The sequence below is a fragment of the Nymphaea colorata genome, chromosome 1 (genome assembly GCF_008831285.2).
Source record: "Nymphaea colorata isolate Beijing-Zhang1983 chromosome 1, ASM883128v2, whole genome shotgun sequence".
Taxonomy (NCBI): domain Eukaryota; kingdom Viridiplantae; phylum Streptophyta; class Magnoliopsida; order Nymphaeales; family Nymphaeaceae; genus Nymphaea; species Nymphaea colorata.
The window spans coordinates 29,902,193-29,914,152 of record NC_045138.2 but is presented as its reverse complement, the minus strand read 5'-3'; the positions used below and the strand labels follow the sequence as shown (position 1 = coordinate 29,914,152).

Genomic DNA, 11,960 nt, shown 5'->3' with positions numbered 1-11,960 from the left:
CGTTAAGTAACCGCTTCTCTTATTAAAGATCTGCTTTGAGATGCCTTGTAAATTTTCACATAAATCATGAATTTAGAAATTTACCTTTTGTATGTTTGCAAAAAGTTTTTTATCAAGAGGACCACCTTTTAGTTATGAACACAAATGGGGTACTTGTATTTCTATTTTTGCTCATATGAATCCTAAAAGGTGGTCCATAACACCTTTTCACTTAAAAGTGGGCTAGGGTGAAAATTGAAGACTTGAGGAGGCTACTTGGATATTATAGCATTTAACAAAGACTTGAGGAGGCTACTTGGATATTATAGCATTTAACAAATTATAACAAACATTTTACCGTCGTAAATGGAATGCCATAATAAATAACCTACTTTAAAAAGACCTCAACATTCCAGCATATTATAATGTATCCACAGGCTACTTTACCCTAGGCTGTAAGGCTATGACGGTGCGCCTGTGTTATACATCAGCTAGTGGATCGCTGCATCCTCATTTACAGCACAAGAGAGTGATGCCTATAATCAGCCGTTTGTCGGCCACTGACCCCCACTAGTGCACCAACAACCTCCGAGCCCCGCCACGTTGCTTGGTGTTCTGACTAACATCGTTGCAGTTCTGCAGTAAGTAATGAACCTTAAGGTGTGTTTGATAGCATCATATTATCACCGAGGCTGATCTAAAATCACTTTTATGACAAAGTACATAAATACTGGATTTCTATATATCAGGATTTGAGTATGTGGCAAAAACCACGTATTTAATTTCTTCAAATCATCAGATCTGAGGTACTCAGGGTGCGTTTGATAGCTTCTTGGATATGAGATTCGAGGCTGATTTAAAATCCCAACACTGGATTTCAGACCTATAGAAAAATAATGATATGAGATCATCACAATGTAGTCAAAGTATCCGATGAAAGTAGTTCTGACTTCAATTCCTCGACCTAGAGATCCTCAGTGATCTCAAATCAACACGAATCTGTAATCCGAAGCTGTCAAACACGCCATTAATGAAGGATCACTCAAACATGGAAAATAGGTCAGATCTGATATGATATGATATTTTTCTTATTTATTTATTTATTTTTTTGCACTGAATGTCTCAACCTATCTACTGTATTTTTTTTATTTTTTTTTCTGGGTACCCCACATGCATTTCTACTAAGTTATGAATAGTATTCAAATGACCGACATTAAAATGCCAGGTATTTAATACCGTATACATATGGGGCGAAACTAAGATCCCACGCCACCGATGATCCTTCAATCAGTCATTCTGTACAATTATTTCATAAAAAAAAGTGGCACCTATTTAGGTGTCACTTCTTTTTTGGTATTATTATTCGATGACCAACTAGCACCTGGTATTTCTCTTCTATGTTGGTATTGGAATTCTGCTTTTTTCTCTTTTTACTTTAGAAAGAGAAAAAACCGATAAAATGAGAATATATAACAAAATTTTGAAAACAAAAAGTTTCCTAAATACAAAAATAAACCGTAAAAACAGAAGTAAAAGACAAAATATACAATACAATACAATGCACAGTGAAATAAGAGAGCTTTGAATAGAGAGAAAAGGCGGAGCGAAATAGTTACTCAGCTGCATACAGACAATGGCGCCTCAATCAAAGAGAAAGAGAGAGATGATCATGTGGGTTGATTAATGTCTGCTATTTTTGTTTATCACCAAAATATTATATCTTCATAAATACCTGATTGTAACATACAAGAAAGAGAGTGCAGAGGGTAGTGTCTAGGATTAGTTTACTATGTATAGATACACGCAGAAATGAATTATGAGCTACGTTTTGAGATTGGTATGGCAGAATATTATGTTTCCAAGATTTTTATTGAAAAATAATATTTATGATTAATTTATTATGTATAAATACATAAAAAATATTAAATGAGTTATATTTCAAGATTGGTATTACCAAATTTTATTTTTCCAATAGTTTTTTAGAAAACAAATATAACGAGGTCATGTTTATGTTCGAAAGCACAAAAATGGACGTAAAGTAATGTTCAAAAATTCATAATGTCACAGATATGAAAAGAGAATTAATTAGTCGGATTGTGTAAAAAATGATTGAAGAGCATTAGAAATAATGCGATCGATGGGACTGATTGAACGCCTCTTACACCATTGAGTTTAAATAAGAACTCAGTCGCGCGCAATGAGGAGCTTTCCGAAAAATGTGGACATTACAGCTGGTTAACTGCAATATGCGCGGCAGTTCAGCAACTATGTATAAATTTGTTTCTTTTTCTTGTTGCTTTTTGGATCTCTTTTACGCTGTAGATTCATACGCCCATATTTCAGGGAGGAGAGGGAGAGAGAGAGGGTGGGAAAGTTCTCTCTCTATTGCGTTTCCCACCCGCTTGGCTCTCCTTTATTCTCCATTTTTGGCCGTCGCCCCACCGGTTCCTCCTCGCTGTCTCCGAAGCCAATTGGATTCCCGCCCGGAAAAGTTTTTCCAGCGACGCCCCGCCGCTCGTTCATCACCGCTGCCCGTCGATTAGAGTGGTGCAATCGAGTCGGACGAAATGGTGCATCCGATGGTGGATAGGGCGACAAGCGATATGCTGATCGGTGCGGATTGGGCCATGAACATTGAAATCTGCGATATGCTTAATCACGACCCTGGGTACCGCTTTCTTCTCTTCCTTCTTCTTAAAAATTGACGTTCGTGGGTCTTCGTCTTTTTTCCCACAACCGCCATTGTCTTTTGGTTGTCCTTGTGTGGATTTGTGCCGTGGTTGGACTGAATTTGTCTTGGAATTCGTCTTCTTTGGAGGTGTAAATATGTTGCTATTGTCATTCTTGATCGGATAGGTTTTGTTCTGAATTGCTTGGTTTTTTGCTGAATTCTTTGGACATCTGGGTTAGGGTTTGCAATTACTTTTTCGCTGATCTCTCGTTGAATTTGATCCATTTTCTTAACTATTTGGACGGATTCAATGTTTCTTAAAGGCAGTGATGTGTGTCTCCATTTCGAGCATCCATTTGTAGAGCTTCTTTTGCGTAGCTTTGGTTCATTGATTTGGTTTGTTGGGAAGGAAGGTGTGGTAGGGTTGTGGTTAGGAAGGAGATGTGGGGGGAGGGTGGGGGGTGTTGTGGGGGTTGGGGAGGGGGGGTGGGGTGTGTTGGCGAGGGGGAACTGATGATTTGCTCGCAATTCAGTTTTGTCGTAAGGGTAGTGAGCACCATGCCCTGTCTAAACTGATAGATAGCGGCTAGCCGTTTTAGGCATTGCAGATTTTTGTGAAAATGCAGAGTCACTCAGCAATTCAGCGCAGTCGTTCGATTGCATAAACATGAGTATACGACCAACTTAGACACCATAATAATTCAGGCATTGCATGGCATTTTGGCAAATGTTTGTGATGAAGAATTCTCGTGACCTTTAGGACATGTCAAGGATGTACTATTTTTTGAATTCTATATTTCAAATTTTGAGTTATGGACCAACTAGTAGCTTTCAGGAGCTTAATTTATTATATGTCATATCTTTGTGCATGCCTTGCAATGAGTTCTTCTCGCCTCAAGAATAACTCTCCTTAAGAAGAATGTGAAGTACTTGAACTGGATTCACATAATGTTGGGTTTTGCTTCCATATCTTCAATCTCTGGAGGTTTTTCTAATGGTGAGAATCGTAGAAAATAAGAAGGAATACCATATGGGGTTATTTTGAGACGTGGCTAGACTTCTCTTCCATTCCATGTGCTTGCACTGTTTGAGAACATGCCATGAATTTTGAACACGAAGATTTGTCCTGTATCTTGTCCTCAAGAAGATATCAGGTGAACAGAGGTTAGCAGGGTCGGAATTTTGTTAGAAGCATGACAAATAAATACTGGTTGTTCACTATGTCAGGAAAATAATTATGCAAACACATAATCTTAGCCAAGTGAGTACACAACAAACAGAAATTATTATCAGATTCTAAGCATTTGTAATGTCGTCAGCTTTTCAACCGGGCTTTTCTCTACTTCGTGCTAGGTGTGGTGTGGCATGCCTTTTGACATACCTGGGGCCATGGGAAGTGGCTTAGGATACAGTTTAACTCAGGCAGGAATGTTTGCCAAGCTGACTTATATCCAACACTGACGTTAGTATCAGTGTCCTGGTAATGTTATGTTTTCTTTATGATGACCATTTATGCCACTAGAGCAGGCTGATAATATTCTTGTTGACCTTGATATTGCTGTCGGGTAATAGGATTTCTGCTGAGAGAATATGTACTTTTCTCTCCCAAAAGTATGCCGTCATTTCTTTTTCCTGACATGAGGTCCTGGCTAATCATTCTCCACATGACCTTGTTCAGCTTTCATTTAGTGCCAGGTTCAGCTTATCTGTTCATATCTATATATGTATTGCCAGCTTCAGCTTATCTGTTCATTGCTATATATGTAAGCAAATCAAGAAATGTTTTCCAGCTTTATTTTTTCATCTGTTGACTGTATTGAGAGTCACAAAAATAATGCTGTAGATGTGATTGCATGTGTCAATTACATGATTCCAGGCATATTATATTGCTTATAAATCTTCTATATTATCTGACTTATCCTTCCTCCTAATTTGTCCATGTTTAATTGGACACATATCTACATATATGTAACAGGCACTCTTAGGAAATAGGAAGTACTCCAATGTCATAAGTTCTTCCTAGCAGTTATTTTGCCAATACATTTTTATGTGGCTATTAGTTATTGTAGATTATTATCATGACATACTTTTTTTGCAAGAACAGGCAAACTAAAGATGTGATAAAGGGAGTTAAGAGACGTCTTGGACACAAGAACCCCAAAATCCAGCATCTTGCTCTTACAGTAAGCAGATCTTGATCTCCTATTCACTTTGCACTTCAATTTAGCAGCTTGTTATTTATGAGGGTATCAATTTTCGATTTTTGACCTATTCTTGCTTAAACTGTCTCAGCTGCTGGAGACATTGATAAAGAATTGTGGTGATATTGTCCACATGCACGTTGCTGAAAGAGATATCCTGCATGAAATGGTGAAGATTGTTAAAAAGAAGGTAACATTATTTTGTCAAGTCATGGTAAACAATCTCCTTTATTTTTGTCTTTTCTTAAGATTCTAAACTTCTTGTTATTGCAGCCTGACATGCATGTTAGAGAAAAGATATTGACGCTTATTGACACCTGGCAAGAAGCCTTTGGTGGGCCAAGGGCAAGATATCCTCAATACTATGCTGCATACCAGGAGTTGTTGGTAGGCAAACATTTTGCTTTATGTTATAGACATTGAGGTTAATTAGATGTGCATTTAAGTAGTAATGGGAAGAAATTTTGATGGGACACCTCATTATTCTGTAGAGGATATCAGATGGGCATTACAGACAATGTTGCTGTATGGATTGGAGTTAATGCATGACTAATTTCTTATTTGAAAATAGAATAGTTAAGATTATGAGTTGCTCAGATGTCCATGTTTTCAAATGTTTCCACCTTGTAAGGACGTTTCAGACTTTCAGTAAACTTTCCAGGTGGATTCCTGGCTGATGAAGCGTGCTCCCTATCCAACACAGCATAAATGGAAAAAATATTCTGATTTATTTGTAGTGTACAAATGAATCCTGTTCTTCCTCCTTTCTCAGTTGTCAAACTGACATGTACATGTGATCTACAAGCTTAGGCTAGCAGGAGTCACATAATCACATTTATGTTTGTGGGATATGAATAATATTTTCTGGTGATCCAAACATCAACATCCTTAAATTTCACCTTTTTCTATCAACCAAAATTTTCCTTGTAAGGACACATAGCAAGGGCCAACACACATACGTTTGTACTTTGTATGCTTGTGTATAATGCACATTTGCATAACACACGTATCAGTACACAAATCAAGGGTTTCATCATTGGTCTTTCGCCCATGTTGAGTACATGTACAAAGGCAGATTTGTTTTAATTGGTTTGGTCATGTTATCTTACTGACACATATATCCATCTACGGCAGTCGGCAAATCTTTTCCCAGTGTAAATACGTGCATGTAAGTGAATATATGTGAATATATATACATGTATGCTTATATTACCTGTATATTGTAGTACTTGGTTCCTCTTAATGGTAAGAGGGTATGACAATTTTAATTTTGTGATCTTTTTCCCCTCATTTTTTCAGGCTGTTTTGGAGTTTGACCAAGTGCATGTGATTTACATGCTTTGTTTAGTAGAATACATGTTTGGATCATCTGATTACTACACATAAGTAGGCATCTGAAACACTTGAAATGTCAAAATTCTAACGTCTAGCTATTATTTTCAAGTATTAGAAAATCATATTTATAATAGAAAACTTGACAAAAATTTGTTTACTGGACATGCTGAAACATGTATGAAGTCTGATTTGGAAAACATGATTGGAAGATTGAAATCACAATCTTTTATAGGATGACCCATACAGTTCATCTTTAAATTTTTTCTTATAAGTAAGCTCCAGTTCGCGAATTCACTGTTATCTGTTTGATGCTAGTATTGCATAACTTTAAATAAGTGAAAACTTTGCTTTTTCTGTCTCTTTTCGGAGAATGATCTGATCATCAAGTAGACTTGATTGGATTTGCTGAAAAAAAGTAATGTGCATTGCCATTGGTCTACTGTTTTTACAAAAGTTATTTCCATGCCAGCGTTCAGGTGCTGTGTTTCCCCAGAGGTCTGAGAGAGCTGCCCCCATATTCACTCCTCCTCAAACACAGCCTCTGTCACATTATCCTCCTCAATCCTTAAATAATGCAGATTACCAGCAAGAAGCTCCTGCCCCATCAGTACCTTCAGACTTTCCTAGTTTGAGGTACATGCACTGTTCTACAGTATGCTGCACTAGATATCAGATGTGATGGTGGTTGAATTTTTGGACTAGTTTTGACTTTTGAGATATGTATGACTCATGAACTAGTTTGGCGTTTGTAACTTTGCTGTATGTGTTTAGCAGTGTCTTTTATTTTATGGTTACAACATGGGTTTAGCTTGTGTTATATCATCAAAATACAAAAAGAGCCAAAAACTTTTTCCATTTTTTTGGGTTCAGAGTTGCATTAAACCCCTTGAGAGACTCCTATTAAATGTGTCATATGAGGTATTCTTAGTTCTTCCATATTTGTGGAAAAATAAGATTAGGGGATGTTTCCGTGACACCCTTAAACACCATTTTAGAAGCAGTTGAAACTGGGTTTCTGAAAACCCCAGTTTCTACAAAACAACATTTTCAAAGGGGCGGGAACAACCTGGCCCCTTGCTCCCCCCTAGTGTTTTCAAGGAACATGTCGTTTTGTCTTGTCAACCAAAACTGGTTAAAAAACTAGGTTGTCACAAAATCTGGTTTCATAAAATGTTGTTTTTCACTGGTGTCATCCATACACAACCTTCAAGATGGTTACACACATAGAAGATAGAACCTTGGTGGGTTTCTTGAGTAACGAAAAAAATGATAAAATTATGCAAAAAGTTGTATGCACAGTCATTTGTTGGATTTAGTTTAACTACTGGAAGTGGCTTAAGTGGTTCACATTTATTTATTTATTTTATGGTGAAAATATGTAGTCTTGTACCTTTTATTGGTGTGTTCAATGTAATTCTTGGTCATTTTAATGTGAACTTAGTCCTATGTTCTAGTTAAATATAATTTTCTGTAAAACATGTTTTTTTTCTAAACTTTTTTTATTTTTTAGACTTCAATATTTTCATATGAAAATTACAATTTGTATGATATGTATCTTTTTGGGACCCGATCGAAGGAAGAACTATATATTTTTACGACATAGGCAGGATTCTGGTTTTTAACTCATAATGTGACTCAATTGAAGCAGTTTTGCAAGCTGTTACCATTTTTTCCCAATTTCACTTGAAAGGACGGTATGGCTTGAGCCTATTTTTGTTAACTTTGAACACTCATTGGTTATTTATCTTTTTAGAAACATAATAAGCAACATTTTCTTATGCGGATCAAGTAGGATTCCTCAGTTTCACATTATTGATCTAATCATTTTTGACATGTGGAAATGTACATGACTCGCTCTTTCAAGCTGCCAAGGAATTTTTCCTTCTGATTTGAAACAATGACATGAGTGGACCTGCTTGCGTTAACCTTGTATTGACATAGTGTGTAGTATTTGCAGCTAATGACTTATTTGTAAATTTAATGTCTGAAAGGAACTAGTTATACATTTTTGAATCACCCGTACATGCTTACTCTTCCTCAAGCTTTCACTGCGTAATACAAGTTTGAACCCATGATGTGGAGCTTGCTTCCATTTTATCATGAACACTCATCCATATGCTTAAGTCATTAATTTTCATTGCTTTTGGATGAGCTGACAGGTAGATTGTACCATGTTTCTATGCACTTTCAGGTGTCCTTATGAATTATTTTTGTTTCTTCATTGGTAGCCTGACTGAAATTCAGAATGCGCGTGGAATCATGGATGTTCTTGCTGAGATGCTGAATGCTTTGGAGCCAGGCAACAAGGAGGTAGTTTTCAGATGTTTGGTGTTGTAATGTAGATATCTCAGAGTTGATAATTCTGAACTGCATAATCATGACACTTGAAAGTTATACGGTTATCATATTTGAATATTGAGTTTACATTTTACAATATTATAGAGATTTGAAATAATGGTTTCAGTTATGGAAATTCACTTATTGATCTACCAAGATACTGAAACTTTTATCTTAACTTGCAGGGTCTCAGACAAGATGTAATTGTAGACCTTGTAGAACAATGCCGTTCTTATAGGCAGCAAGTTGTTCAGCTTGCGAACACTACTTCGTAAGAATCTGCAAACTTCTTATTGTTGACAATGTCAGTCAGAAGATACTTACAAGATTATTGAACAGCTATTCTGGACATGTTCCGTTGAAAATTTAGTATGCCATTGTACATCCTATAATGAGACAAAATTTCAGATGAGTCAAATTTTATGCTGACAAATGGTATCAATGTTATTGTTTTTCAATTGCAGAGATGAGGAACTACTCCGTCAAGGCTTAGCTCTGAATGATGACTTGCAAAGACTGCTTTCTAAACATGATGCAATTGCTTCAGGAATGGTCATTCGCCCTGAGCAGAAAAAGCCTCCGCCTGCCCTTTTAGATATTGGTGATGGTTCAGATGCTGCACAGACTAGTTCAAAGGATGTGGAACAGGGGTAATAAGTGAACATCCTGACTTTTCCTTGTGCCATGTTGTTTCCTTTGTGTTTTCTGTTACTGTGAAGAGTACACATGGTAGCCTTAAATTTTTTGCAAGTTTATAAAAATTGAATTTCTGTGAATAACGTGCATAAAAAATGTGATTTATGAACTACAATGGGAGTCCTGACAATTTTCAGGATTTGTTAAACTCCCTTTGAGTTGAAATGATCTAGGATATTCCGCTCAAATTTTAGCACTTAGATTTGGTCCATGCCCATCTGTGAACCACATTCATCACCTAGTCCAGGCTGCAAATTCCGATTTATGTGATAGTCAAGGACTCAATGACAGTTAGGACTGCAGTGCAAACTAGCGTGGGTTAGTTGATGAGATATATGTTTCTTACTCATATCTGGACTACTTTGAGAATCAGTGTCACTGATGAGCCCTGGGCCAACTAAAGTTGATTATTTGACTTTTAGTTGCTTTTTGGTCATCATTGGTCCACATTTTGAGCAAGTAGGCTTGACCAATGCATAATAATGGTTAATCAAGCTTAGGAGTTAGGAGTAACTCGGACGAGATTAAATTTGTTATCTTCATGTCTAAATTTTATAATGGTTCTTGTGCAAGCTACTTAAAAGGACTTAAACAATTACCAAGTCAACCTCAGTCTAGGCATATTTTTACAGGAAATCAATGAAAAATTAATGGCAGAGAATATAACAGTGGATGCATGCACGCTATTGACTGAAGGAAGCATCTTATAACCCATATGTATGGATTATGAACCACAATTCCAGCAAACGAAGTTGCATATAATACTTATCTTATGTTGAGGTTTTTGTAAGTTTAAATCATTGACTTTGTAACTACAGTTTGTGAGCAATCTGAAAGTAAGAACGTGTTTTGTGGATATTATTCTATTTTCCATTTCCTTCATGGAAATTCCAATCAATGGAAGCATTTTTTTGCCTTTACTTCAAACTAAAATTTTAAATATCATGTACAATGTAGGTCCACATCAGGAAGCATTATAAATCAACCTCCTCTGCAGCAACTGCTGCTTCCTGCACCACCAGGAGCTGCTGCAGCTCCTGCCACCAGAGCGGACCCCAACCTGGACCTTCTTAGTGGTGAAGATTTCCAGTCACCAGCCAGCAAAGATGTGTTAGCTCTAGTTTCTGTTGGTCAATCAACTGCCAGTGCCCCCCAGCTGCAACCGCCGCAGCAGCAGGACATGCTAGCCCTTTCAGATCCATTCTCTCATAATTCAGCTATTGATTCTCTTGGCTCTCAAATGACTCTACCAACATCACAGGCAGCCACACAGTTTCAGAGTCTGCAACAAGCAACAATACAGGAGCAGCAACAAGCACAGTCCATATTATACTCAAATGGAAGCGTTCCGAACATAGGAGAACTTCAACAGCAGCAACAGATGCAGCCTGCATCATATACAAATGGAACCATCCCCATGACAGGGGCACCTCAACAGTTTCAGCACCAGATGCAGCCCACGTTATATCCAAATGGCATTATCCCAACCATGGGGGCACCTCAACAGTTGCAGCAGCAGATGCAGCCCACACTTTATTCAAATGGGACCATTTCTTCAATGGGAGCACCTCTTCAACAACAGCAACAGATGCAGCCTGGATTTTTTCCAAATGGAAGCATGCCGAGCATGGGTCCTCCACAGTTTGAACAAGCAGCTTACCTGCAGGGTGTGCATATGAATCAGAGCCATCCTGCCTGGGGTGGGCAGGTTGCGCCAATCATGAATACACAACAGCAAACTTTTGTTTATGGTATTGTTGGCATCTTCTTGTACTTTGACTGCTTCCCAAGAATTTCTGTTCTTAAACTTTGTTATTTACATGCTTTTGAGTTATTTCTTTTGATCTCAATGCTACACGAGCAGGCTCTCAGAGTGTGGGACCACTTCCACCAGCACCCTGGGATATGCAATCAATGCAAAGTCCTCAACCCTTGGCCTTTGCTTATGGTCAGCAGGCAGAGGTGCAATTTGGTGATCAGAGGCAGGCCACATACTCCATGGCAACACCTGATGACATATCTCGAAGGACACAAGGGCTTTCCCTTCAAGATGACAGATACACGAGCTCTTTTCAAGGTTCTTCTGCAGCTTATTTGCAGCCGAAGAAGCCAGCTAAGGCTGAAGATAAACTTTTTGGTGATCTAGTAAGCATTGCAAAGACAAAATCTAAACCCTCGAGTACCCCGGCAACATAGGATTCTTGTGATGGATTTGCGTGATAGAGCTTTTATTCCTTGCTCTAATAATTTCTTTCAGCTCCCACTTGAATGTTGATTTGCTTATTGAAGTTATGTACATTCTTTTTTCACATATGTTATTGTAATCACAATCCCCTGTAAAATAAGAGCTTCATGCTTCTTTTGCTTCTGCTGTTCAACTAGGTATATTCTTCTGTTTGTTTGGAGCATTTTGTTGGATGCAGTTGTCTCTGCAATTAAATCAAAGGTGCCATAGAGTTGTTCAGCAGCAGCACTTGTGGTGCATGATTGCACTTTGTTCTGCCTCATCTCGGTCCATCCATGAAAAATTTATGCTACCATCGAAATGCATCTTAAATGGGAAGCCCAGGCATCTGTAGTCCTGGTTCCAGGGAAGTTTTTGGCCTTGTTGAACTTCAAAATTTCTCAACTGAAATTGTTTCATGTAACTCCATGGTCACCTGTCTTTTAAGATGATTTATTATATCTTGGTCAAATTTACTACCCCCAGTTGTACTTCTGTTATTACCATGCCCTGATAG

General features: G+C 37.8%; 1 protein-coding gene across 1 annotated transcript; it reads left to right on the top strand.

Moving 5' to 3' along the window:
- The first annotated feature begins 2,287 nt into the window (after nt 1-2,287).
- LOC116259915 (TOM1-like protein 9) lies at nt 2,288-11,597 on the top strand. Its single transcript, XM_031637924.2, has 10 exons — nt 2,288-2,647; nt 4,755-4,833; nt 4,943-5,041; nt 5,125-5,238; nt 6,656-6,819; nt 8,415-8,496; nt 8,709-8,794; nt 8,988-9,173; nt 10,177-10,970; nt 11,084-11,597. Exons 1-10 carry the CDS (start codon nt 2,547-2,549, stop codon nt 11,413-11,415), a joined length of 2,037 nt encoding a protein of 678 aa, XP_031493784.1. The 5' UTR covers nt 2,288-2,546; the 3' UTR covers nt 11,416-11,597.
- The last annotated feature ends 363 nt before the right edge of the window (nt 11,598-11,960 follow it).

Excerpts from the sequence above, each read along its gene's own strand:
- LOC116259915 (XM_031637924.2), top strand. The coding sequence starts at position 2,547 with ATGGTGCATCCGATGGTGGATAGGGCGACAAGCGATATGCTGATCGGT. Across the intron at positions 6,820-8,414 it reads TCAGACTTTCCTAGTTTGAG|CCTGACTGAAATTCAGAATG; the intron begins GTACATGCACTG and ends CTTCATTGGTAG. Across the intron at positions 8,795-8,987 it reads CAGCTTGCGAACACTACTTC|AGATGAGGAACTACTCCGTC; the intron begins GTAAGAATCTGC and ends TTTCAATTGCAG.